The following is a 25,286-nucleotide window of genomic DNA, read 5'->3' as shown; positions in this document are numbered from 1 at the left end:
TAACCATGGTTACCAAAACCATAATTGATCAGTTGTTTCCTTTCCACATGGAATAACATTATTTCCTATTATTGCAGTGTGAAAGTGAGTGAGTTCAGTTTTACGCCGCACTCTGCAATATTCCAGCTATATGGTGGCGGTCTGTAAATAATTGAGTCAGGACCAGACAATCCAGTGATCAACAGCATGAGCATCAATCTGCACAATAGGGAACCGATAACATGTGTAAACCAAACCAGCGAGCCTGACCACCCGATCCTGGTCGTCGCCTCTTATAACAAGCATGGACTACTGAAGATTCATACCCGGACCTTCACGGGTTTGCTGTGCAAAAGAAGGGTTTCTATCATTCAGAAGCAGGGCTCCAGATAATTTTTCAACATCAGGAGTACGTACTCCTTAAGAAAACCTTAAGAGTACATTTCAAGTACTGAATGGAATTTAATGCAGTATCAGTGATCTTGTGTTTCGTTTCATATATGCACCACAACATTGCTGCTCTTGTGTAAATGGGTCAATAAACAATACAATAATACTTTTTCAGATAAAGACATCTGTAAATGATACAAAGACCGTACACCATTGCTGTGAGGCGTATCTGCTACGTTTTCTAAATGATTTCCTACCGTATTGTGCATATGTTTTATCCGTACATACGCCGATACGGCCCTTATCTGGAGCCCTGCAGAAGACTTTCACTTTTCTCATGATGAGGAATAAATACATCAATGACAAGCTGAGCGAAAATTCACCAATGTAACATTTGATATGGAATTTGAAAAAAGAAGAAGAACAGGCCCCCTTGGTGTATTTCATTTCAACCTAAGATGTCACCTCAGATGACAAAATGGAGGACAACAGTGACACCTGTACTTATTGAGATTTGCTTGGCTCTCTAGAATCTCCTCGTAACTGCTGAACCAGCAAAATGCGGGTACCAAGTGACCTTCATGTTCCTCGTCTGAACTGGCCATGTCAAACCTGCGGGTACCATCATGTCAACATCAGATTCTGAATGCTCACCAGAAGTGGCCATGTGACTTTCAGATGACTCACTGGAAGTGGCCTTGACCAGATGGTGTCCATTGTCCTTGTCTCTACTGGCCATCTCAAGTTCACCTCTTCACTTCAACGTGCTCTGTCTGTCAAAATGATGTGGAATCTAAACATGCTGTGACAATAAGTAAGCCGGTCTGAAAACATCGTTCCAGGGCTCTGTAGCTATTATTAAATGACCTCATATATCTTTTACAAACAACCTGACTGGACTCATAGTTTGTATATATTTGATGATGAAAGAATTATAATGGCCGAGTTAAATTCCATCATATGTCTGGTGTCTATGATGTAAGTCAAAGTCAGGTAACCATGCAGCCACCCAGAATTATTCCCAGCAGCAGTTCAAATTAACTACCTGGAAGATGGTTCATACCACATCAAACCAAGAATTTTCTTTTTTTAATGTTCCTTGTATCCATTTTGGATTGCACGAAACTGCAACTTTTCATAGATTGATGCTCATGATGTTGATCACTGGATTATTTAGAGACTGCCACCATATAGCTGGAATATTGCTGTGTGGCATGAAAAAAACAAAAAAAACAAACAACAAAAACAAACAAACAGATCAAGTGTTTAGCTTTCTGAAGTGTCACAATTCATTAGTGGCTGTATCTTTTGTGAAATAAGAAACATGCTTGCCTATATTAAATAGTAGAAAACCCTAACTTATGAATGCAACGGTAACAGTGCAACTGTTAACTTCGTTAAAACCAGATTCCATTTCATTTTAAGTAATGGTGCAATGACCACAAACATCTTTCAAAATGGCCGCTCCAAGCTGGTTCAGTTTCAGCTTATTTGTCCATTGGAACATCATTGGGAAGTTTAGTTTCAGAAAAGTTAGAAACATGGTCAAGACTGTACTTCATATTATTGGAACATGTGTTCAAGTAAGCAGGACTCACTAAAACCCAGAACTCCCAACTATGGCTGAGTTACAATTGACAACTGAACTTTGCATTGCACCTCCGTCATTACCTAAATGGTGTTCCGGTGGCAGTGGGAATGTGCAGCCACTTGTCGTTGAGACATTCCCCCACGGACCATCCCAATGGCCTCATGACGTTGTGCAGACGTGAGCCTTGGCATGCTATGCGTTTCAATAGCCGTTTAATTTTTGGAACGATCGCAAGGGCAGGGGTTGAGCTTTCCAAAGTGGCAGTATTGTGTGGCATTCATTTGCTATGTTTCTCTTTCCCAGACTGCACGTGCAACAAAGTCTTGCACGTCTCAAGGACGAAACCACTGACATCACGGAACATGGCACATGCATGCATGTTGGATACATATCACTAATCTCTGAGTTTAAATCCTTATGTGTCTACACAGGTTTGATAAATTTAGATTTTAAATTTTTGTATGCACAGTTTCTTTATGTGCCTAGTATATATACCCTTGACTTCTCAAGGTCGGTGTATAACAAAATGTGGCTGAATAATCATACTGATGATGGCCATAAATGAGAGTTTTGAGTTTGTCTGTCTTGCCGTGTCACCAATGAGACTGGGATGTTATGATGAGCTTCCGCTCCCTTTGTGTAGTTCTCGAGAAAACATTTGTGAAGCACAAATGACCTTCTGACAAGGACGAACAGAGCTCAAATTGCAGCCATTTTGAAATTGTGTGAACATATACAGCGTTTAATATGAGTATATTATGAGACACTGTAATCTGTATTCAAAGTTTCAGCTTTATACTCTTTGTGGTTTAAAATAGGTCGATATAATATGACGACAGGTGTACAATCGGACGGACACAAAATTGAGTCCAGTGGGGCTGTCTGACATTGATATAACTCACTAACGTGCCTGTATCTGCTTCACCTCGGGCGTTTGTCTATAGATGCCCAATCTTCGGCACACAGATTTGAAAAACACTGTAGACATAGTCACATTACCAGCTAATTACATACACATTACTGAACCTACTCACGACGCAAGAAGTCACGGCATACGTTGCAAGCCTTCAAAGTGTTGCGACATGGTGGACGGCGACTTGAACCGAGCGGGTTACACCCACTTCCGTATCCTACTTTCACTTTCACTTGCAGTGACTTCGTAGATCTACACCAAAACAAGCTCCCGCTCCGTCTTCAATTTGGCCCTATCATATCGATTGTCTTTCTCTCCCTGATATATAAAGGTATTTTGTGAGATTTGGTAACTACACCATCTACATGCTCGCTTTTATGAACGGGAAATATGAAAACGGGAAAACCAAAGCTATTTATAGCTTTGTCCCGCAGCAAATAGGAAAACATATTTCCATTGGTTTTTATTACAATCAAACTTTAGCTGTTTAATAATATTATATGGTCTCTGGTTTAACACACCTCTGTGTGTGTGTGTGTGTGTGTGTGTGTGCGTGCGTGCGTGCGTGCGTGTGTGTGATGATGATTGGGGTGGGGAGAGATGTTCTATCAATTTTGTACATAAAAAACATAAATTTTAGGCGGGGTGGGTTGGTGGGCGGGCATTCACATTGTACATACTACTCCATAAAAATCACCATCACACCCAGTGTGCGAAATAGTTCCAAATTTTTCAAGCCAGACGGGCTAGCTATGCCTGAAAGTTACTAGCCCACAAAAGTATTCACTGGCCCGAAACTGTAATGTAGACACGGGTTTCATCATTAAGCAGCTAATATTATGAACATTTTTATCAGGCCATAATATTGCATGATTTAAAAGTGTATTATAACTTAACAAGTCGGAGAGAGTGATATACATGTATTTACAAAAATCAAATTTTTTTGGTGAAAATTCACTAGCCAGACGGGCCAGTGACTGTTGAGATTTACTGGCCTGACTGGATTTTTACTAGGTCCGGGCTAGCGGGCCAGGGCGTTTGCTTGTACGGAGCGCGGAAGGTCGCGGGTTCGATCCCCGGCCGCATCACACCAATATTAATGGGTACAACAAGGACTGGTCGGCTCGGAGTCAGTTTAATGTGAGTGGCGCGCTGATGTTTAACTGCGGCATGATATCATAATCTCAGTGAGCTAGCACTATAAAACCAGCTCAAGTTTGGGCTAGTACAACCAGCCACACATACAGGTATGCACGTCCTCATATCAGCGATATATTCTTAAGTACGACGTTAAACCCCATTTCACCTCACCTCACCTTTCTTATACATCAAGAGCTGCACATGATAAGATAATATGAAACTCGTCACATATATCAATATGGTGGTTACAAATTGTACCTATTCTATTTTTCAAATTTATGTTTATATTAGGCCATCTGCCGGTTTCAATCGGTAATCTATCATTACATGCTCGAGGTTTTGTTAACCAAATACGTTGTTTTACTAGGAGGACGATCATATGCTTATATAAAAAAAGTATTCAGTCTAACTATATTCTCGATGTCCTATGTTTGAAAAGCTTCCATTTTATTTTGAAGGAATCATCAGCAAAGCTATATTCAAAATTCCACGTATGTGGGTAATGTGGTTAACGAGATATTAGTCATCAAACCACATTGGAGTATAATATTTCTTTATGAAAAACTATCTGACATTTGGTACCTCTTGGATAATGGTATGCCCTCAGATAATATCATATAAAATATGTTCAGTATAGTATTGGATGACTTCCCGTCATAATCAACTTTCAAAGATTTGGATTTGCCTGATATATGTTTAGACGGGGGTTGTATTTTAAGGACACCCCCATTTTTTAATCTTTCAAAAACATAGTGTCCAGATATTCAAGCTCGCACTGTTTACAATATTCAATATTTAGCTTGAACCATAGGCATCATGTATGAATAAGTAAAAACATTAGAATAAGATATGTCCTTATGATTACGTCATCTGAAAGGGGGTGGATAGTGTCTCCAAAACAAGCATTTATAGTAAACGTAATGGGGGGGAGAGGTGTGTGTGTGTGTGTGTGTGTGGGGTTAGTGGATTGTATTGCAGTTTCAATTTAATATCTAAATTTGATTCCAGCTGACTTCTGCCTCTCTCAAACACACATACTGTTTGGGATGCATTTATTGCAGATTCTGCTCTGTGTGTGTGTGCGCGCGCGCTAACGTGCATGCGTGTGCGTGTGCGTGTGTGTGTGTGTGTGTGTGTGTGAGAGAGTGATAAGATAAAACGTTAAACAAAATGGGAATCGTGAGGCTGGAACATAGCAAAGCCAATTTGCTTGAGGTAGACGAATAATATGTAGAAAAATAAAACATAAAAACAGAGGCCAGTCTTGTGCTACATGCAGAGGTGGCCGACACTCCGCTTACTGACCTCTACTCTCTGTGCAATTACGTCAGTGAAGTGTTGATTTCCGATTACCTGCGTGTTTTTCGAAGCGTTGCGCTCCTAAGTCCTTTCTCACCTTCGGTAAGTTAGGGAGATTGGTACTGAACTTTAAACAAGTTGAGCAACCGGGCTATTCCCTCTTTTACCGCCTTCCAGCATGTGTCTGTGGGGGGTAGTTTCGAAGCAGGGACTGTCCAGATTAAGGTCTTCGACTTTAATTCACTGGGGTCACTTGATAAATCGCGGGTGGCGGGATCCACTTGCCAAACTGAGTCCTTTAGCTTGTCAAATGTTGCGGCTGAAAACCACGTTAATTCGGGACCGCCCACTCCCTAGAGTTTTGTGCTGTGTAAGCTAAGGGGTTATCTGAAGCAACCCATCACAAGTTCGGAGTTAGCATATCGGGAGTTGGTGCTTTCTCCTGGCCGCCTTGTGTTATGCGACCTCACGTTTGTAGAGTTGACACAGGGTAATCCCACCAGCCAACCGTGGGATAATGTATACCGTGAGATAGGATAAGTTTAAAATTTGGAAATTCTACTATAAATTGTATATTTATATCCAAATTTAAATAATTCTATCTGAAATGTTTTCAAATAACCATTAAGTTGTGTTTTTATGCTAAACTGTTAACACAGTGAATGACTTTCCTTTAGTGTCGATTTTTTTAAGAGATTGGGAGTGAATGAATTTGGTTTTACACCGCTTTTAGCAATATTCCAGCAATATCATGGCATGGGGACACCAGAAATGGGCTTCACACATTTTGCCCATGTAGGGAATCGAACCCAGGTCTTCGGTGTGATGAGCGAACGTTTTAACCACCACCCATGTTAAAGAGATAGGGAGAGTACAATAGACGGTACAGTGGTTTGAGGTTCACTCATCATGCTGAAGACCTCGGTTTGATTCCCTGCATAGGTATTGTGTGTGAAGCCCATTTCTGGTGTCCCCAGCTATGATATTGTGGAATATTGCTAAAAGCGGCACTTGAAGAGATAACATTGATACCATGGATAAGTTCCCATTTGTGTCTGTTTCTGATGCTGCTACTGTTTTATTACTCCAGTTGTGGAACATAAAGAATTCATTCATTCATTTCAGGATGACAGCAAACAAAAGGAAGAGTGAACTGTTGTCCGGAATCTCGTGAGGTTTAAATTCTCCTGATGACCAACTCAGTGACTTATCTCTGCTGATGGACCATCATGCACTGTTCGTGTGATATGAACACTATCTCAAGCTGTCAGCCTTGACTGACAGGTATCGTCATAGAAACGTACAGGTGGCATAATTCACCAGACAGCTGTGTCGGTTGTGCGGATCAAAGGGTCGAGGCTGTCCTAATGTGAAGCATCGACGGTATGTCAATCATTGTGATGCAGAGTACACCACAACTCTTCAGTACAGATAAATGGCTTGGCTTCATCCAATTTTCCGTGTGATGTTGCAAATGGAAGATATAAGATCATACATTTCTAAGACTCTTTCTTAAGTTTAAAGAGCACTGAACTAGAGAGCATGTGTACAATCATCAAATTAGCTTTTAAGACATGTCATGATATGTTATTTTGTCATATTCATCTATCATGTTCATCTGTTCATTGGTTTTCAAAATGAAAGGAGCCCATGAGGTCATCTTTGGTATTTGAATTTAAGAATCCCAGGATACAAAGTGTATGAAACTTGAACAAAATCACATTAAATTGGCATGCTCCTAAACATTAAAACTGCATTTTTCTAGAAATCCGAAATGTGCAGATAAATAAAAGGCAAACAATAATTATATGGACTGTGTACTGGATATATAAATTATTGCTGTTGTTCAGTTACATTTAGTTTTATTCCAGTTTTAACATAGATTATCAAAACTCTTTGTGTTAATAGTTTTAGTTATAATATGTTGACGTGTGGCAGCATATGAGACAGTTTCTGATATGCTTTCCACTATGTCATTGGAAAAATCACTTTGGGATTGAAAAATTGTAGCTACGATAACTGGATAAGTTTGTTCTTGTTCCTCTTAGTAACCGTGTGTCATGAAATCCATGATATTTGAAACACTGTTTCACTGGCTGAATTCAGCACACACAAATGCCATTCCATGGTGACTGCATATGGCAAATGTAAAAAGTGACATATTTCAACTATTATATAATTATAATACATGTAGTTGAATTACAGATATGTATGCAAGTAATTGTGTAATTTATTCTGTGTTAAAGGTTTGGTGACATGGCTCAGGAAGTTTTTATGTCCGAGGATAGGGAAAAATAGTTTCTTCCATTCTGCCATTAATCTGCAGTATCTTGTCAACTGTGTCTTGCTTTGTTTCACTTTCTGATTTTGTTGGAGAGAAAAATTGTACAAGATTTATGTTGTTTACATTGATCTCTAAAACTGAAGGACTTACTGAGATTGCACTCAAAGGGACACAACCCTGCCTCAAATTGTATTCAAAGGGATGTAACTCTACCACTAAAGTTGTCAGGTCTAAAAACCATGCAATAGGGCAACAGTTTGTGCAATATATTAAGCTGATTGGATTTATCTTGTAAATAACAACCTGTCTACATGTGATATCAAAATTTGATGGAACTTACAGGTTTGAATTAAATTACATCACCCTTTCATTGTTTGATACTCATTCCATAGTATATCAGGTTTTGGTGTGAATGTTGAAATTTGAAATTTGTTGATAAAAAGTGTCACATGTTTGTATCATCTATGAGTGATCATGGTTATTGCAATGGGCATCGTAAGTAGGCCCGATTTGTACCCATTTATTCATTTATTTATTTTTATTTTGTATCTTTTCCCAAATAAATAAAAATATAATTAAAAATCAAAATCGAAAACCTTTGGGAGTTATTGCCAAAGATAGAAACACAAGAATCTCACAGTTGCAAAGATTTGAACCATTTCATTGGATTTTTGGAAAGGTAACATAATTTGTTTCTGTCTGGTGTTTGGTCCATTTTAAACCAAAAGAGGTAACACCATATGCCAACCTTAATACACCCACTGTTCCCTAATAAACTATGTTAGGCCAGATTCCCTTTAATCTGAAACAGAATGATTTTACACTCCTCTTGCTGTTAACTGGTACTGTAGTGATAGTTCCAGGTGCATTCATAATAGAACCCTGTTAATCATGACGACTACTGACTGGAATCGTCCAAATGTCCAGTTCACAAGCTGCACAGTAAGTCTTTTTGAACACTGACAATCTGGAATGGATATTTTCGACTTGTATCATTGAATAGGAATATGAATGTCTGGAGGGGATCTGGAGTGACGTATCACTGCATGTTAGCACGGAAACAATGGAGTTGCACGTTTTTTTTCCCTGTTTTCATAAAATCAAATGTCGATGTTTTTGATGATGCTCATATGTATGATACAGAGAGAATGTTTTGTTGTGTATGTCAGGTGTGTGATGCACCAGTGTGTATTTAAATACCTTGTATGTACATATGTAAATATTTGTAAGTAAATCTTGCCATGAATAATTATGTTCATCCGGGGCAAATAAATATGACCACAATTCCAACAGGCTGTTTGTCTTTTCACTGAGTTACTTGTTGAGTAGCCAGATTCACAGAGAATTTGCATTGGAGGTAGTTTCAGAGAATTGGCTGTTTATGTTTGTCATTTTGTGAACCAGTATGTTTATTGTTTGTTGTTACAGCCATGTTCTGGCAGTAACACCCACAGACACCATAATTGAAGTCAAACACTGGGAACTCCACTCAGTCTTTGGCATGACAATCAAACACCTACATATTTCAAAATATTCTGAAAGTGTAAAATATTTAAAACATAATGTGTTACATTGTTACCCTTGTCACTGTGGGATATCCTAGTGGTTAAAGTGTCTGCTCGTCACACTGAAGACCTGGGTTCAATTCCCTAAATAGGTACATTGTGTGAAGCCCATTTCTGGCGTTCCCGCCATGATATTGCTGGCATACTGCTAAAAGCAGCGTAAAACTAAACTCCCTCATTGTGACAGTATGTTGCCTTGTGCCTGGCCAGGGAGTGGAAGGTCCGAGGTTCAAAGCCTCCTGGAAGATGGTACTTCTTGTTACCCTGCCTGATCCCTGGCGTTGGGATATAACAAGCTGGTCATCTTGAAAACTGCCAACCCGGCGAAGGCGACCTCCAAAGCACAATTAGTATACTGCGTGTGAAAGGAGTATCCATGTTTTGTTTCAACAAGATGCATGATATCTGGTTAGGCTAGCACTATAGAACAAGTATAAGTCTGGATTAGTATAACCAAATATAGGTTTTACCTGCTTTCACAATATTTAAACAATAGCACATGGAATGGGATTCACACAATGGTACCCTTGTTGGGAATTCTTCAGCACACGCCTTTGCAAGTTACAATGTTGAATTCTACATTTTTTTGCAATTCACCTGTGGTGAGAAAGGCTTAAAAACAGGAGAACCGTATCTCCATGTTTTGGGCTCTCAGAATTCACCTAGTCGGCAAGTTCTCGAAACATGTGGGGTGGTAGCCTAGTGGTGTAAGCATCACGCTGAAGACCCGGGTACGATTCCCCAAATGGGTACAATGTGTGAAGCCCATTTCTGATGTCCCACGCCATGATATTGCTGGAATATTGCTTATAGTGGCATAAAACTAAACTCATTCAAAACATGCAAGAGATGGATAAATGGAGAGCCATGTGCCATGCATTGTAGGACATCTGCACGAGGGACACACAACATTCACCTTCGTCTCTGAATATATACTATTTAAATAGAAACAAATAATTTTGTCTCAACTGAAAAGGAGGTGAGAGATTCAGAACCTGAACCTCAGAAAATCTAGACTTGCTACATACAGAGAGCTACAGCATTGCAGAAAGGCCTGGACAGAAGGGCAAATGATGCAGTTCGTGAGACACTCAGCTTTATTCCAGCTATAGGCGGTCTCTGAGTCTGGACCAGACAATCCAGGGATCAACATCATGAGCATCGATCTACGCAATTGGGATATGATGACATGTGTCAATCAAGTCAGTGAGTCTGACTACTCCTTAGTTGCCTTTTACGAAGAGCATGTGTTGCTGAAGACCAATTCTAACTTGGATCTTCACGGGTGATTGACTGACTTGTTGATATTTAAACAATTTCTAGTATATTTACTATTAAACATATTGTTGTGCATTGAGATCATGTGCTTTTGTTCTAAAAGAAAACCAACTTATCCTTTGAACAAAGCACAAAATGTCAGCCATCTAACCCACACACCCACTGAAGCTACCCCAAATGGGTTAGTAGTGTTTGAAATACCTGTCTGCCTGGGACGGGTTATTTTCAACACGGACTGCCAGATTATCAAATTCACCTGTTCTATGGTCGGGTTAAAATTTAGATATGTATATACGAAGATATTTTGGGGCAGGTAAGTTTTGGTCAGAGCTGGCAAGGTTTTCATCTAACCAGCTTTGTGGTCTGGCTGAAATTTCAGGGAGTTTCATACCGAGGGGTTAGGCAGCTGACTTTGGGTGCTGGTGATTAGGAGCCTGACTGAGTGTGGGTTTGAATCCTAGATGTGACTCAACCCAACAAAAGTACTAGAATCTGTACTTTACTGAGAAAGTGTAATCCCAAATCTGTTACATTTGACCACTTTCTTAAAAAAGCAGTGTGTATTTGGCTGCAAGGTTACATGCAAGTTCAGGCATTTGGTAGACACCACATACACTTAATCTCCATAATTGAACTCTCCATGACATCTTTTTGAGGGTCCATTTTGGGACTACAGATCATCATCATCATCCATCATCATCATCCATATCATCATCATCATCATCCCAGCTAAGAAAAATGATATATTCAAGACCAAAATCCCATTTGCAATTATTACACTATATTCAGAAATATACATTTACAGATATAAGGTGAACAGCTGGTAATAATTACACTGACCGTGTTATCATTTAATCATCATCATCATCATTATCAAATGTATTGTATAAAACAGGTTAATATATCTCTAAAGTAGCAGCTTCTAGTGCATCAGCAATGCTTATTACTGATGGAATTCAACACAAATAGAGTTCCATGTGTGAAGTAGATCTGATGTTCATCCACCAGTATGACATCATCTCAATGAGCACGGGTGGGTGTTCAGCTTGTCCAAGAAGAACGCATGTGGGTCATATTTCTTACAATGTTAAGAATAGCTTTCACGTGGTATTTGAATATTACAACATTTGTTATTTCAACTTACAGGTCCATGGTTAAATAAATGCCACGTATCACTGCATATGGCTATCTTGATCTATGTCTTGATCCTTAAAATCGGTATCAAAAGTCTGGAACATACGCTGTATGGTCTCATCATGGTGATCAGTCATTGGAGGTACAATATCAACAATCCATACTGAACTGCGCAAGTTAATCCACAAGTTGTGTTTGACACAAATAGCAATGAATCCACTATGGGAGGACTGACTGACTGAGTTTTGTTTTACGCCGCTTTTAGCAATATTCCAGCAACATCACGGCAGGGAACAGCAGAAATGGGCTTCACAAATTGTACCCATGTGGGGATTCGAACCCGGGGGTTCGGCGTGACGAGCCAAAGCTTTAACCACTAGGCTACCCCACCGCCCCACTATGAGACGAATTTGGTAATGAATACAATAACATGGCAGCAGCTGATTCAGTCTCTACATTCAGAAAACAATAACAAAATGTGTTCTTTGTCTCTTGTGGACAGTGCAAATTGATCCTGATGACCAGTGACCACATCAATGTTGAATTAAATACACAAGAGTGTAGACTGTTATATTGCCTGGCTTGCATACCTCATATCACTTTGATAAATCATATCAAAATTAATATACTGAGTCAAAAAAGAAACTTCACAAAATGTAATTTGAAAGATAATGAATAATTTTCCTCTGATGATACATCTATGTATCCGAAATTGGATCCCTATCTTTCGACTCTAGAAAAACGTTACCAAAACCCACTCAAACCCATCCATTCGTCGTGCAGATGACATTAGTGCCAAATCAGGTTTTGCATGTGCAGTTGATCATGTGATCTTCGCATCGAAGTTTTCTTCATATGCACGTGCTTGCATTGGCCTCAAGAATCGAAAAAACACTTTTAAACCACAGTTCTAACGGTCCTTGAAATGCCACGAATGTCAAATGCGCAACGTGAACGTGCCGTTGGCATGTTGCAAGCGGGAAGATCAGTTATTGACGTCGCAAAAGCAATGGGATGCAGCTGTTGTACTGTGTATGACTTGCAAGTCGTCTAAAACAAACTGGCACCACTTCTGATTGCCCAAGGTTGGGTCGTCCACATGTAATGTCACGAGCAGAATAACGTCAAATCGTCGTATGTTACCTACGTGACAGATTTCTGCCGACTACATGAACCAGGGCTGAGATGTTTAGAGGTCGACTGTCCTAACAGACCATTCGAAATTGGTTGCGGGCTGCCTATCTCCATTCTCGACGTCCATATCCTGGGCCAACATTGACGCCGTTTCATCAACGTCAACGTCTGCTGTGGGCCCAACGTCACCCCTGATGGACCCAGAGAGACTGGAATCGAGTCATCTTTAGCGATGAATCCAGGTTTACCCTCAGATTCGTGGACGGCAGGCATAGAGTCTGGAGACGATGTCGTGAACGGTATGCCCATTGTTGTGTACAGGAAGTCGACAGATTCGGGGGTGGAAGTTGCATGGTGTGGGGTGCTTTCTGTGGGAACAACCGTTCCCCACTTCTGGTCATCCGTGGAAACCTCACAGCTGCTGCTTACCGCGACCAGGTGCTCGTTCCCTGAACTCGTTCCTTTCATGGTGGCTCATGGCCCAGGTCTACAGTTCCAGAATGTTAATGCTCGGCCGCATTCTGCGATGTTGACACGAAATTTCCTTCAAAACGTTGGAATCAACGTCATGGACTGGCCATCGAGGTCCCCTGACCTTAATCCAATAGAGCACGTTTGGGATGCACTTGGGAGGAACTTGCAGGAACTTGGCGCTGCCTTGCAAGAGCAATGGCGCAGAATCCCAAACCACGTGTTCACAAGCATCTGGCAGTCGATGAGGAGACGGTGTTTGGCAGTGGTGATTGCGCGGGCGGGCCATACACGCTATTGAGCTGAGAAATTTCGCATTTTAATTCTTGTGACTTGACATTCTGTATACCCATGTTTTGGAACGGCGGTGTCGCCTAATGGAACTGATTATGGCACTGTCAGTGTATCGAGTACATCACACAGATCTCAGCAATGAAATAATAACAATTTAACCATCTTACCATCTCTTCTTCTTTTATAGTGCCCTGGAGAAATAATGTGAAGTTTCTTTTTTGACTCAGTATAAAAATCACTCCTCAATAAAACATTAATTGAATTATTGATTGCGGATAACATATCAAATATATGAAGGGTAAATTTTGATTCACTGAATATGCAAATTAATCGTAAGAATGTAGATGAAACAGCTTAGATCAATAATTCAATTACATCATGAACGAGTGAGTGAGTGAGTGAATGGGTTATTGCTCTTATATGGTACACAAATATTGGGTATTGGCAGTACAAATTTATCACGACAATAACCAGTGACAACACCAATGAATTAATACATAAGAGTGTTGACCACGACCCTGCCTGGCTTGGATGCATTCCATTTTGCATATCACTTTTTGATAAATTAAATCAAACTTAAGAAAAACACTCCATTTTAAAACATTTAAGAATATTTTATTCCGGTGATTGTGGATAACAAATCAAATTCATGAAGGGATATGGTTTGATTCACTGAATATACAAATGAATCACAAGTGCCTAGACCTCATGGCTTTGATCAGTAATTGAGTTATGTCATGGCGTGTCAGCTGGATGTCATGGCGTGTCAGCTGGATGTCATGGCATGTCAGCTGGATGTCATGGCATGTCAGCTAGATGTCATAGCATGTCAGTTGATGCAGAAGGAAATCATGAAGTGAGGCAGGTCGCACATGTTACTACTTTGGGGAAACCCGTGAGTACAGGAATCGTGCTGACAAAGCAAGAAACATAATTTGAGCAAACCAGAAATCAAACAGCCATAGGTGGCAGACAAAATGTTGAATAGAAGATCACTGTGACTCTTGTTTCCTGAAGTCCACCACTGCAGTCCTGTGGTGCTGTTTGAGTGGTGTAGTTAGTGAGGCTGGTGAACAGTTTGTAGATAACTGGCCAATGAAGGATGCCCTCCCATCTCAGCAACACGTCTGATATCGTGATTACAGTCTGTCAGAAGTGTCAGGTCAGCTTTGTGCTGTATTAGGAGGTCAACCACATCTTTATGTCCGCAGAGGGCAGCCTTCAATACAGGTGTGCATTCATGTTTCCCTCTACTGTTGATGTTAGAGGAAGACAGGAGGTGTTGTACTATAGCAATGTTCCCACCCTGACAGGCAAGATGAAGTAAACTATCACCAGATGTATCCACCAGTGTCAGGTCAGCTTGCTTGGACACAAGGAGGTCAAACACACTTTGATGTCCATGGACAGCTGCCACCATTGCTGGAGTCCAGCCATACATCCCTCTACTGTTGATGTTAGAGGGAGACAGGAGGTGTTGTACTATAGCAGTGTTCCCACCCTGACAGGCAAGATGAAGTAAACTATCACCAGATGTATCCACCAGTGTCAGGTCAGTATGGTTGGACACAAGGAGGTCAAACACACTTTGATGTCCATGGACAGCTGCCACCATTGCTGGAGTCCAGCCATACATCCCTCTACTGTTGATGTTAGAAGGAGACAGGAGGTGTTGTACTATAGCAGTGTTCCCACCACGACAGGCAAGATGAAGTAAACTATCACCAGATGTATCCAGCAGTGTCAGGTCAGCTTGCTTGGACACAAGGAGGTCAAACACACTTTGATGTCCATGGACAGCTGCCACCATTGCTGGAGTCCAGCCATACATCCCTCTACTGTTGATGTTAGAGGGAGACAGGAGGTGTTGTACTATAGCAGTGTTGCCACCCTGACAGGCAAGATGAAGTAAAGTATCACCAGATGTATCCACCAGTGTCAGGTCAGTATGGTTGGACACAAGGAGGTCAAACACACTTTGATGTCCATGGACAGCTGCCACCATTGCTGGAGTCCAGCCATACATCCCTCTACTGTTGATGTTAGAAGGAGACAGGAGGTGTTGTACTATAGCAGTGTTCCCACCACGACAGGCAAGATGAAGTAAACTATCACCAGATGTATCCACCAGTGTCAGGTCAGCTTGCTTGGACACAAGGAGGTCAAACACACTTTGATGTCCATGGACAGCTGCCTTAATTGCTGGAGTCCAGCCATACATCCCTCTACTGTTGATGTTAGAGGGAGACAGGAGGTGTTGTACTATAGCAGTGTTGCCACCCTGACAGGCAAGATGAAGTAAAGTATCACCAGATGTAGCCACCAGTGTCAGGTCAGCTTTGTTGGACACAAGGAGGTCAAACACACTTTGATGTCCACTGAGAGCTGCCACCATTGCTGGTGTCCAGCCATGTCTCCCTCTACTGTTGATGTTCGAGGGAGACAGGAGGTGTTGTACTATAGCAGTGTTCCCACCCTGACAGGCAAGATGAAGTAAAGTATCACCAGATGTAGACACCAGTGTCAGGTCAGCTTGGTTGGACACAATGAGGTCAAACACACTTTGATGTCCTCTGACAGCTGCCACCATTGCTGGTGTCCAGCCATGTCTCCCTCTACTGTTGATGTTAGAAGGAGACAGGAGGTGTTGTACTATAGCAGTGTTCCCTCCATGACAGGCAAGATGAAGTAAACTATCACCAGATGTAGCCACCAGTGTCAGGTCAGCTTGCTTGGACACAAGGAGGTCAAACACACTTTGATGTCCACTGACAGCTGCCACCATTGCTGGTGTCAAGCCATACTCACCTCTACTGTTGATGTTAGAGGGAGACAGGAGGTGTTGAACTATAGCAGTGTTCCCACCATGACAGGCAAGATGAAGTAAACTATCACCAGATGTATCCACCAGTGTCAGGTCAGCTTGCTTGGACACAAGGAGGTCAAACACACTTTGATGTCCACTGACAGCTGCCTTCATCACGGCTGTCAATCCGTGCTTACCTCTACTGTTGATGTTAGAGGGAGACAGGAGGTGTTGTACTATAGCAATGTTCCCACCATGACAGGCAAGATGAAGTAAACTATCACCAGATGTAGCCACCAGTGTCAGGTCAGCTTTGTTGGACACAAGGAGATCAAACACACTTTGATGTCCATGGACAGCTGCCACCATTGCTGGTGTCCAGCCATGTCTCCCTCTACTGTTGATGTTAGAAGGAGACAGGAGGTGTTGTACTATAGCAGTGTTCCCTCCATGACAGGCAAGATGAAGTAAACTATCACCAGATGTAGCCACCAGTGTCAGGTCAGCTTGCTTGGACACAAGGAGGTCAAACACACTTTGATGTCCACTGACAGCTGCCACCATTGCTGGTGTCAAGCCATACTCACCTCTACTGTTGATGTTAGAGGGAGACAGGAGGTGTTGAACTATAGCAGTGTTCCCACCATGACAGGCAAGATGAAGTAAACTATCACCAGATGTATCCACCAGTGTCAGGTCAGCTTGCTTGGACACAAGGAGGTCAAACACACTTTGATGTCCACTGACAGCTGCCTTCATCACGGCTGTCAATCCGTGCTTACCTCTACTGTTGATGTTAGAGTGAGACAGGAGGTGTTGTACTATAGCAATGTTCCCACCATGACAGGCAAGATGAAGTAAACTATCACCAGATGTAGCCACCAGTGTCAGGTCAGCTTTGTCGGACACAAGGACATCAAACACACTTTGATGTCCACTGACAGCTGCCACCATTGCTGGTGTCCAGCCATGTCTCCCTCTACTGTTGATGTTAGAGGGAGACAGGAGATGTTTCACGACAGTCTTGTTGCCACCTTGACAGGCAAGATGAATAATTGTAGAACCATATTTATCTTTCAGATTCAAGTTTGATATTTTCTGTAGTAATTCAAAACATTCTTGTGATGCTGAATGTGCTGCAACCATGACAGGGGTTAGGCCATTCACATCAACGGAGTTTATCACATTATTTCCAGGTTTCCTAATTAACAAGGTTTTCAGGGATTTTTCCATTCCTGTCTTACAAACCAGATGGAAGATGTTTTGTAACTTCTTGTCTCTAGTGTTAACATCAGCACCTTCCTGGAGCAGATACACTAGAATATCGGAGCTGCCATTTTCAGCAGCTTGCAACAAGAGTCTGTTGAGCGTCAATTGATGATCATGTTTTTCGGAGCGAGTGAAGAGCCATTTCAATACTGTCACATTGTTGCTTTGTGCAAACCCTCCTATAGCTTGACTGATCGCCTCTTGAGAGAATTCTCCTCCAGTTGTGTGTTCTATTTCTGTAACTAGATGTGCATTATGTCCAAGAACTGCCCAGTACAGAAAACATTTTCCTTTCTCTCTTCTTTGAAACCAAAGTTCATCTTTAGAATCAGTTTGATTATGCGGATGGTGGTGCTTTGTCCCATCACACTGAAGTTTGTTGAGCAGCTTGAACGCTGTTGTGTCTCGTTTGAGAACTGGATGTGTGACTGATTGAGAAAACTTTCCTTGTTTAATAGAATGTGCAAACCTTGTGGTAAGTATGTCATCATAATTATCTGAGACATATATCAGATGGAGATGGTCATCAGCTATAGTTTCTTCAATCTTTTCACCTTGTACTCTTTCAAACAGAAAGTCATCACTACAGTTCTTCAAAACAAAGACTGGACTGATATTGAACAAAGGCACAGGCACAAGCATCATAGACTGAAGAATGGGCAAAGACAACAGTGTCTCCTCTTCTGAAGAATGTACCTCTAAAACTTTTAGTGGCTTTGTACATGCCTGAACGTGTAGCATTAGGCATCAGGTCTTTAACAGTTTTGACCATCCTGTCCATTTCCTTGTCTTCTTCTCCACTGTCTAAGGTGGTCAGGTTCAATTTGTCTTCACACAGCAGCATCAGAACCAAACTGGCAGATCTATCATTTCTATCTTCAAGTAACTGCTTCAGTTCTAATCTAAGATAAAAGAGTGGTTCCTTGAAAAATGATTTTGCATTTTTAAAGAAAGAGGAAAATTCAAAACAAAGTTTACAAATGAGAGGAAATCCAAAGATGTTGGAACAGATTTCCAGCTCATTGTAATCTGGAATATGTTGCACAGAGCAGTCACCAAAAGCATGTTTATGTCGTTCAAATATTGATTTCTTCTCTTTGTCAGAAAGCCTGTATTTTTCTTGTTTTGTTAAGTCCACTACTGTCTGACCCTTGAACAATTTGAAACCCTCATACTGCAGTTTTGCAAGTCCATCATGGAAATTGTATGATTTTGATGTGAAGATAACATGAATGTCCTTTGTTTGAGATTCTGTTAAACTTTGCACTTTGTTTCTGGATTTTTCACCAGCATCACTGTTTTCACTCAATTCTGACCTTTTCTCTTCTGCTCTCTGCTTTTGTTCTAAATGGGGGAGAAGATTGTTCAGAAAGTTTTTAACATGTGAAGTATTAGCAGATACTCCAACAGTACCAAACAAATCATCAACAATGAGAAATACTCTTGAGTAGGTACTAAGACAGCGGTCAAAGTCAAACTTCTTAAGGATGTCCACAAACACTACCTCGTACCCTTTTTGTCTATACTGTGAACCCAGCATCAGAGCCATTGTTGTCTTGCCCTCTCCTGAAGCACCACAGATAGTCACATGACCAAATTCCTTCAATTTCTGTTTCACTTTTCTGTAGGCTTCGGTTGGAGCAAAAATCTTCCTCGCTTCATCTATGCGTAAATCAAGGGTATCTGTGTAGGAAAAAAAATATTTAACATCCCAGCAAAGACTTCGATGTAAACATAAGACGACAAACTATTCACTCATTTCTATTGTGTGTGCAAGCATACCACAATTGATGCAAGGTGTGTAACAGTTGTTTTTTACATCATTCGAGATTCATTAGTTTTGCAAAATACTGCTGTCAATACATCAGGAGTTTGTATACAACATTTTCTTCTATCACCCATTTCAATCCATAAGGGTGACAGGTGGGACCAGGGATGATGATCTTCTCTCTGAGAATGGTAACAGTCTTGAAAAAGATCTGGTCACTTACTGACCCTTCCGCCATCAACACTCACCTCTCCCCAGTGTTCCTTGTCCTGCCCCTCCAGTGACGAAGTTGAGAGTGTTGGCAACTTGGGCGTTCCCTGAACGCTGTTCACCTGTCAACATCAACCAGGAGGAAGAATCATCAGTAACCATGGTTACCAAAACCATAATTGATCAGTTGTTTCCTTTCCACATGGAATAACATTATTTCCTATTATTGCAGTGTGAAAGTGAGTGAGTTCAGTTTTACGCCGCACTCTGCAATATTCCAGCTATATGGTGGCGGTCTGTAAATAATTGAGTCAGGACCAGACAATCCAGTGATCAACAGCATGAGCATCAATCTGCACAATAGGGAACCGATAACATGTGTAAACCAAACCAGCGAGCCTGACCACCCGATCCTGGTCGTCGCCTCTTATAACAAGCATGGACTACTGAAGATTCATACCCGGACCTTCACGGGTTTGCTGTGCAAAAGAAGGGTTTCTATCATTCAGAAGCAGGGCTCCAGATAATTTTTCAACATCAGGAGTACGTACTCCTTAAGAAAACCTTAAGAGTACATTTCAAGTACTGAATGGAATTTAATGCAGTATCAGTGAGTGTTTCGTTTCATATATGCACCACAACATTGCTGCTCTTGTGTAAATGGGTCAATAAACAATACAATAATACTTTTTCAGATAAATACATCTGTAAATGATACAAAGACCGTACACCATTGCTGTGAGGCGTATCTGCTACGTTTTCTAAATGATTTCCTACCGTATCGTGCATATGTTTTATCCGTACATACGCCGATACGGCCCTTATCTGGAGCCCTGCAGAAGACTTTCACTTTTCTCATGATGAGGAATAAATACATCAATGACAAGCTGAGCGAAAATTCACCAATGTAACATTTGATATGGAATTTGAAAAAAGAAGAAGAACAGGCCCCCTTGGTGTATTTCATTTCAACCTGAGATGACAAAATGGAGGACAACAGTGACACCCACCTGTACTTATTGAGATTGCTTGGCTCTCTAGAATCTCCTCGTACGCTGAACCTGCGGGTACCAAGTGACCTTCATGTTCCTCGTCTGAACTGGCCATGTCAACATCAGATTCTGAATGCTCACCAGAAGTGTCCATGTGACTTTCAGATGGCTCACTGGAAGTGGCCATGACCAGATGGTGTCCACTGTCTTCATCTCTACTGGCCATCTCAAGTTCACCTCCTCACTTCAACGTGCTCTGTCTGTCAAAATGATGTGGAATCTAAACATGCTGTGACAATAAGTAAGCCGGTCTGACAACACTGTTCCAGGGCTCTGTAGCTATTATTGAATGACCTCTTATATCTTTTACAAACAACCTGACTGGACTCATAGTTTGTATATATTTGATGATGAAAGAATTATAATGGCCGAGTCAAATTCCATCATATGTCTGGTGTCTGTGATGAAAGTCAAAGTCAGGTAACCATGCAGCCACCCAGAATTATTCCCAGCAACAGTTCAAATTAACTACCTGGAAGATGGTTCATACTACATCAAACCAAGAATTTTCTTTTTTATGTTCCCTGTATCCATTTTGGATTGCACGAAACTGCAACTTTTTCATAGATTGATGCTCATGATGTTGATCACTGGATTATTTAGAGACTGCCACCATATAGCTGGAATATTGATGTGTGGCATGAAACAAAAAACCCCACAACAACAACAAAAACAAACAAACAGATCAAGTGTTTAGCTTTCTGAAGTGTCACAATTCATTTGTGGTTGTATCTTTTGTGAAATAAGAAACATGCTTGCCTATATTAAATAGTAGAAAACCCTAACTTATGAATGCAACGGTAACAGTGCAACTGTTAACTTCGTTAAAACCAGATTCCATTTCATTTTAAGTAATGGTGCAATGACCACAAACATCTTTCAAAATGGCCGCTCCAAGCTGGTTCAGTTTCAGCTTATTTGTCCATTGGAAAATCATTGGGAAGTTTAGTTTCAGAAAAGTTAGAAACATGGTCAAGACTGTACTTCATATTATTGGAACATGTGTTCAAGTAAGCAGGACTCACTAAAACCCAGAACTCCCAACTATGGCTGAGTTACAATTAGTTACAATTGACAACTGAACTTTGCATTGCACCTCCGTCATTACCTAAATGGTGTTCCGGTGGCAGTGGGAATGTGCAGCCACTTGTCGTTGAGACATTCCCCCACGGACCATCCCAATGGCCTCATGACGTTGTGCAGACGTGAGCCTTGGCATGCTATGCGTTTCAATAGCCGTTTAATTTTTGGAACGATCGCAAGGGCAGGGGTTGAGCTTTCCAAAGTGACAGTATTGTGTGGCATTCATTTGCTCTGTTTCTCTATTCCCGGACTGCACGTGCAACAAAGTCTTGCACGTCTCAAGGACGAAACCACTAACATCACGGAACATGGCACATGCATGCATGTTGGATACATATCACTAATCTCTGAGTTCAAATCCTTATGTGTCTACACAAGTTTGATAAATTTAGATTTTAAATGTTTGTATGCACAGTTTCTTTATGTGCCTAGTATATATACCCTTGACTTCTCAAGGTCGGTGTATAACAAAATGTGGCTGAATAATCATACTGATGATGGCCATAAATGAGAGTATTGAGTTTGTCTGCACAAATGACCTTCTGACAAGGACGAACAGAGCTCAAATTGCAGCCATTTTGAAATTGTGTGTACATATACAGCGTTTAATATGAGTCTGTTATGAGACACCGTAATCTGTATTCAAAGTTTCAGCTTTATACTCTTTGTGGTTTAAAATAGGTCGATATAATATGACGACAGGTGTACAATCGGACGGACACAAAATTGAGTCCAGTGGGGCTGTCTGACATTGATATAACTCACTAACGTGCCTGTATCTGCTTCACCTCGGGCGTTTGTATATAGATGCCCAATCTTCGGCACACAGATTTGAAAAACACTGTAGACATAGTCACATTACCAGCTAATTACATACACATTACTGAACCTACTCACGACGCAAGAAGTCACGGCACACGTTGCAAGCCTTCAAAGTGCTGTGACATGGTGGACGGCGACTTGAACCGAGCGGGTTACACCCACTTCCGTATCCTACTTTCACTTTCACTTGCAGTGACTTCGTAGATCTACACCAAAACAAGCTCCCGCTCCGTATTCAATTTGGCCCTATCATATCGATTGTATTTCTCTCACTGATATATAAAGGTATTTTGTGAGATTTGGTAACTACACCATCTACATGCTCGCGTTTATGAACGGGAAATATGAAAACGGGAAAACCAAAGCTATTTATAGCTTTGTCCCGCAGCGAATAGGAAAACATATTTCCATTGGTTTTTATTACAATCAAACTTTAGCTGTTTAATAATATTATATGGTCTCTGGTTTAACACACCTCTGTGTGTGTGTGTGTGCGCGTGCGTGCGTATGATATGATGATTTGGGGGCGGGAGATGTTCTATCAATTTTGTACATAAAAAACATAAATTTTAGGCGGGGTGGGTTGGTGGGGCATTCACATTGTACATACAACTCCATAAAAGTCACCATCACACCCAGTGTGCGAAATAGTTCCAAATTTTTCAAGCCAGACGGGCTAGCTATGCCTGAAAGTTACTAGCCCACAAAAGTATTCACTGGCCCGAAACTGTAATGTAGACACGGTTTCATCATTAAGCAGCTAATATTATGAACATTTTTATCAGGCCATACTATTGCATGATTTAAAAGTGTATTATAACTTAACAAGTCGGAGAGAGTGATATACATGTATTTACAAAAATATATTTTTTTGGTGAAAATTCACTAGCCAGACGGGCCAGTGACTGTTGAGATTTACTGGCCCGACTGGATTTTTACTAGCCCCGGGCTAGCGGGCATGGGCGTTTGCTTGTACGGAGCGCGGAAGGTCGCGGGTTCGATCCCCGGCCGCCTCACACCAATATTAAAGGGTACAACAAGGACTGGTCGGTTCGGAGTCAGTTTAATAGAGTGGCTCGCTGATGTTTAACTGCGGCATGATATCATAATCACAGTGAGCTAGCACTATAAAACCAGCCCAAGTTTGGGCTAGTACAACCAGCCACACATACAGGTATGCACGTCGTCATATCAGCGATATATTCTTAATTACGACGTTAAACCCAATTTCACCTCACCTCACTTTTCTTATACATCAAGAGCTGCACATGATAAGATAATATGAAACTCGTCACATATATCAATATGGTGGTTACAAATTGTACCTATTCTATTTTTCAAATTTATGTTTATATTAGGCCATCTGCCGGTTTCAATCGGTAATCTATCATTACATGCTCGAGGTTTTGTAGTAGTGGATTGTATTGCAGTTTCAATTTAATATCTAAATTTGATTCCAGCTGACTTCTGCCTCTCTCAAACACACATACTGTTTGGGATGCATTTATTGCAGATTCTGCTGCGTGCGTGTGTGTGCGCGCTAACGCGCGTGTGTGTGTGAGTGTGAGTGAGAGTGATAAGATAAAACGTTAAACAAAATGGGAATCGTGAGGCTGGAACATAGCAAAGCCAATTTGCTTGAGGTAGACGAATAAAATGTAGAAAAATTGAACATAAAAACAGAGGCCAGTCTTGTGCTACATGCAGAGGTGGCCGACACTCCGCTTACTGACCTCTACTCTCTGAGCAATTACGTCAGTGAAGTGTTGATTTCAGATTACCTGCGTGTTTTTCGAAGCGTTGCGCTCCTAAGTCCTTTCTCACCTTCGGTAAGTTAGGGGGATTGGTACTGAACTTTAAACAAGTTGAGCAACCGGGTTATTCCCTCTTTTACCGCCTTCCAGCGTGTCTGTGGGGAGTAGTTTCGAAGCAGGGACTGTCCAGATTAAGGTCTTCGACTTTAATTCACTGGGGTCACTTGATAAATCGCGGGTGGTGGGATCCACTTGCCAAACTGAGTCCTTTGGCTTGTCAAATGTTGCGGCTGAAAACCACGTTAATTCGGGACCGCCCACTCCCTAGAGTTTTTGTGCTGTGTAAGCTAAGGGGTTATTCGAAGCAACCCATCACAAGTTCGGAGTTAGCATATCGGGAGTTGGTGCTTTCTCCTGGCCGCCTTGTGTTATGCGACCTTACGTTTGTAGAGTTGACACAGGGTAATCTGCGGCCCACCAGCCAACCGTGGGATAATGTATACCGTGAGATAGGATAAGTTTAAAAAATTGGAAATTCTACTATAAATTGTATATTTATATCCAAACTTAAATAATTCTATCTGATTTTTTTTTCAAATAACCAGTAAGTTGTGTTTTTATGCTAAACTGTTAACGCAGGGAATGACTTTCCTTTAGTGTCGATTTTTTGAAGAGATTGGGAGTGAATGAATTTGGTTTTATCATGGCGGGGGGCTTTACAAATGGGCTTTACACATTTTGCCCATGTGGGGAATCGAAGCAAGGTCTTCGGTGTGATGAGCGAAGGCTTTAACCACCACCCCTGTTAAAAGATAGGGGCAGTATAGTAAAACAGTGGTTTGAGGTTCACTCATCATGCTGAAGACCTCGGTTTGATTCCCTGCATAGGTATTGTGTGTGAAGCCCATTTCTGGTGTTCCCAGCTATGATATTGTGGAATATTGCTAAAAGCGGCACTTGAAGAGATAACATTGATACCATGGATAAGTTCCCATTTGTGTCTGTTTCTGATGCTGCTACTGTTTTATTACTCCAGTTGTGGAACATAAA

At 41.2% G+C, this 25,286-nt stretch overlaps 1 protein-coding gene across 1 annotated transcript in view; it reads right to left on the bottom strand.

Moving 5' to 3' along the window:
- LOC124255135 overlaps positions 1-22,650 on the bottom strand; it is a 28,514-nt gene extending 5,864 nt beyond the window's left edge. Inside the window, exons 1-2 of the mRNA XM_046688974.1 lie at positions 22,558-22,650; positions 20,536-20,777 (exon numbers count right to left, since the gene is read on the bottom strand). Of these exons, the coding sequence (XP_046544930.1) occupies positions 20,536-20,743 (208 nt within the window). The 5' untranslated portion in view covers positions 20,744-20,777; positions 22,558-22,650. The remainder of the gene's footprint in view (positions 1-20,535; positions 20,778-22,557) is intronic.
- Between the last annotated feature and the right edge of the window lie 2,636 nt (positions 22,651-25,286).

This window comes from Haliotis rubra, unplaced genomic scaffold (assembly GCF_003918875.1).
Source record: "Haliotis rubra isolate DU_JTF1 unplaced genomic scaffold, ASM391887v1 Scf594, whole genome shotgun sequence".
Classification (NCBI taxonomy): Eukaryota; Metazoa; Mollusca; class Gastropoda; order Lepetellida; family Haliotidae; genus Haliotis; species Haliotis rubra.
The sequence above is the reverse complement of the archived record's forward strand: the minus strand, read 5'-3'. Positions and strand labels throughout refer to the sequence as shown.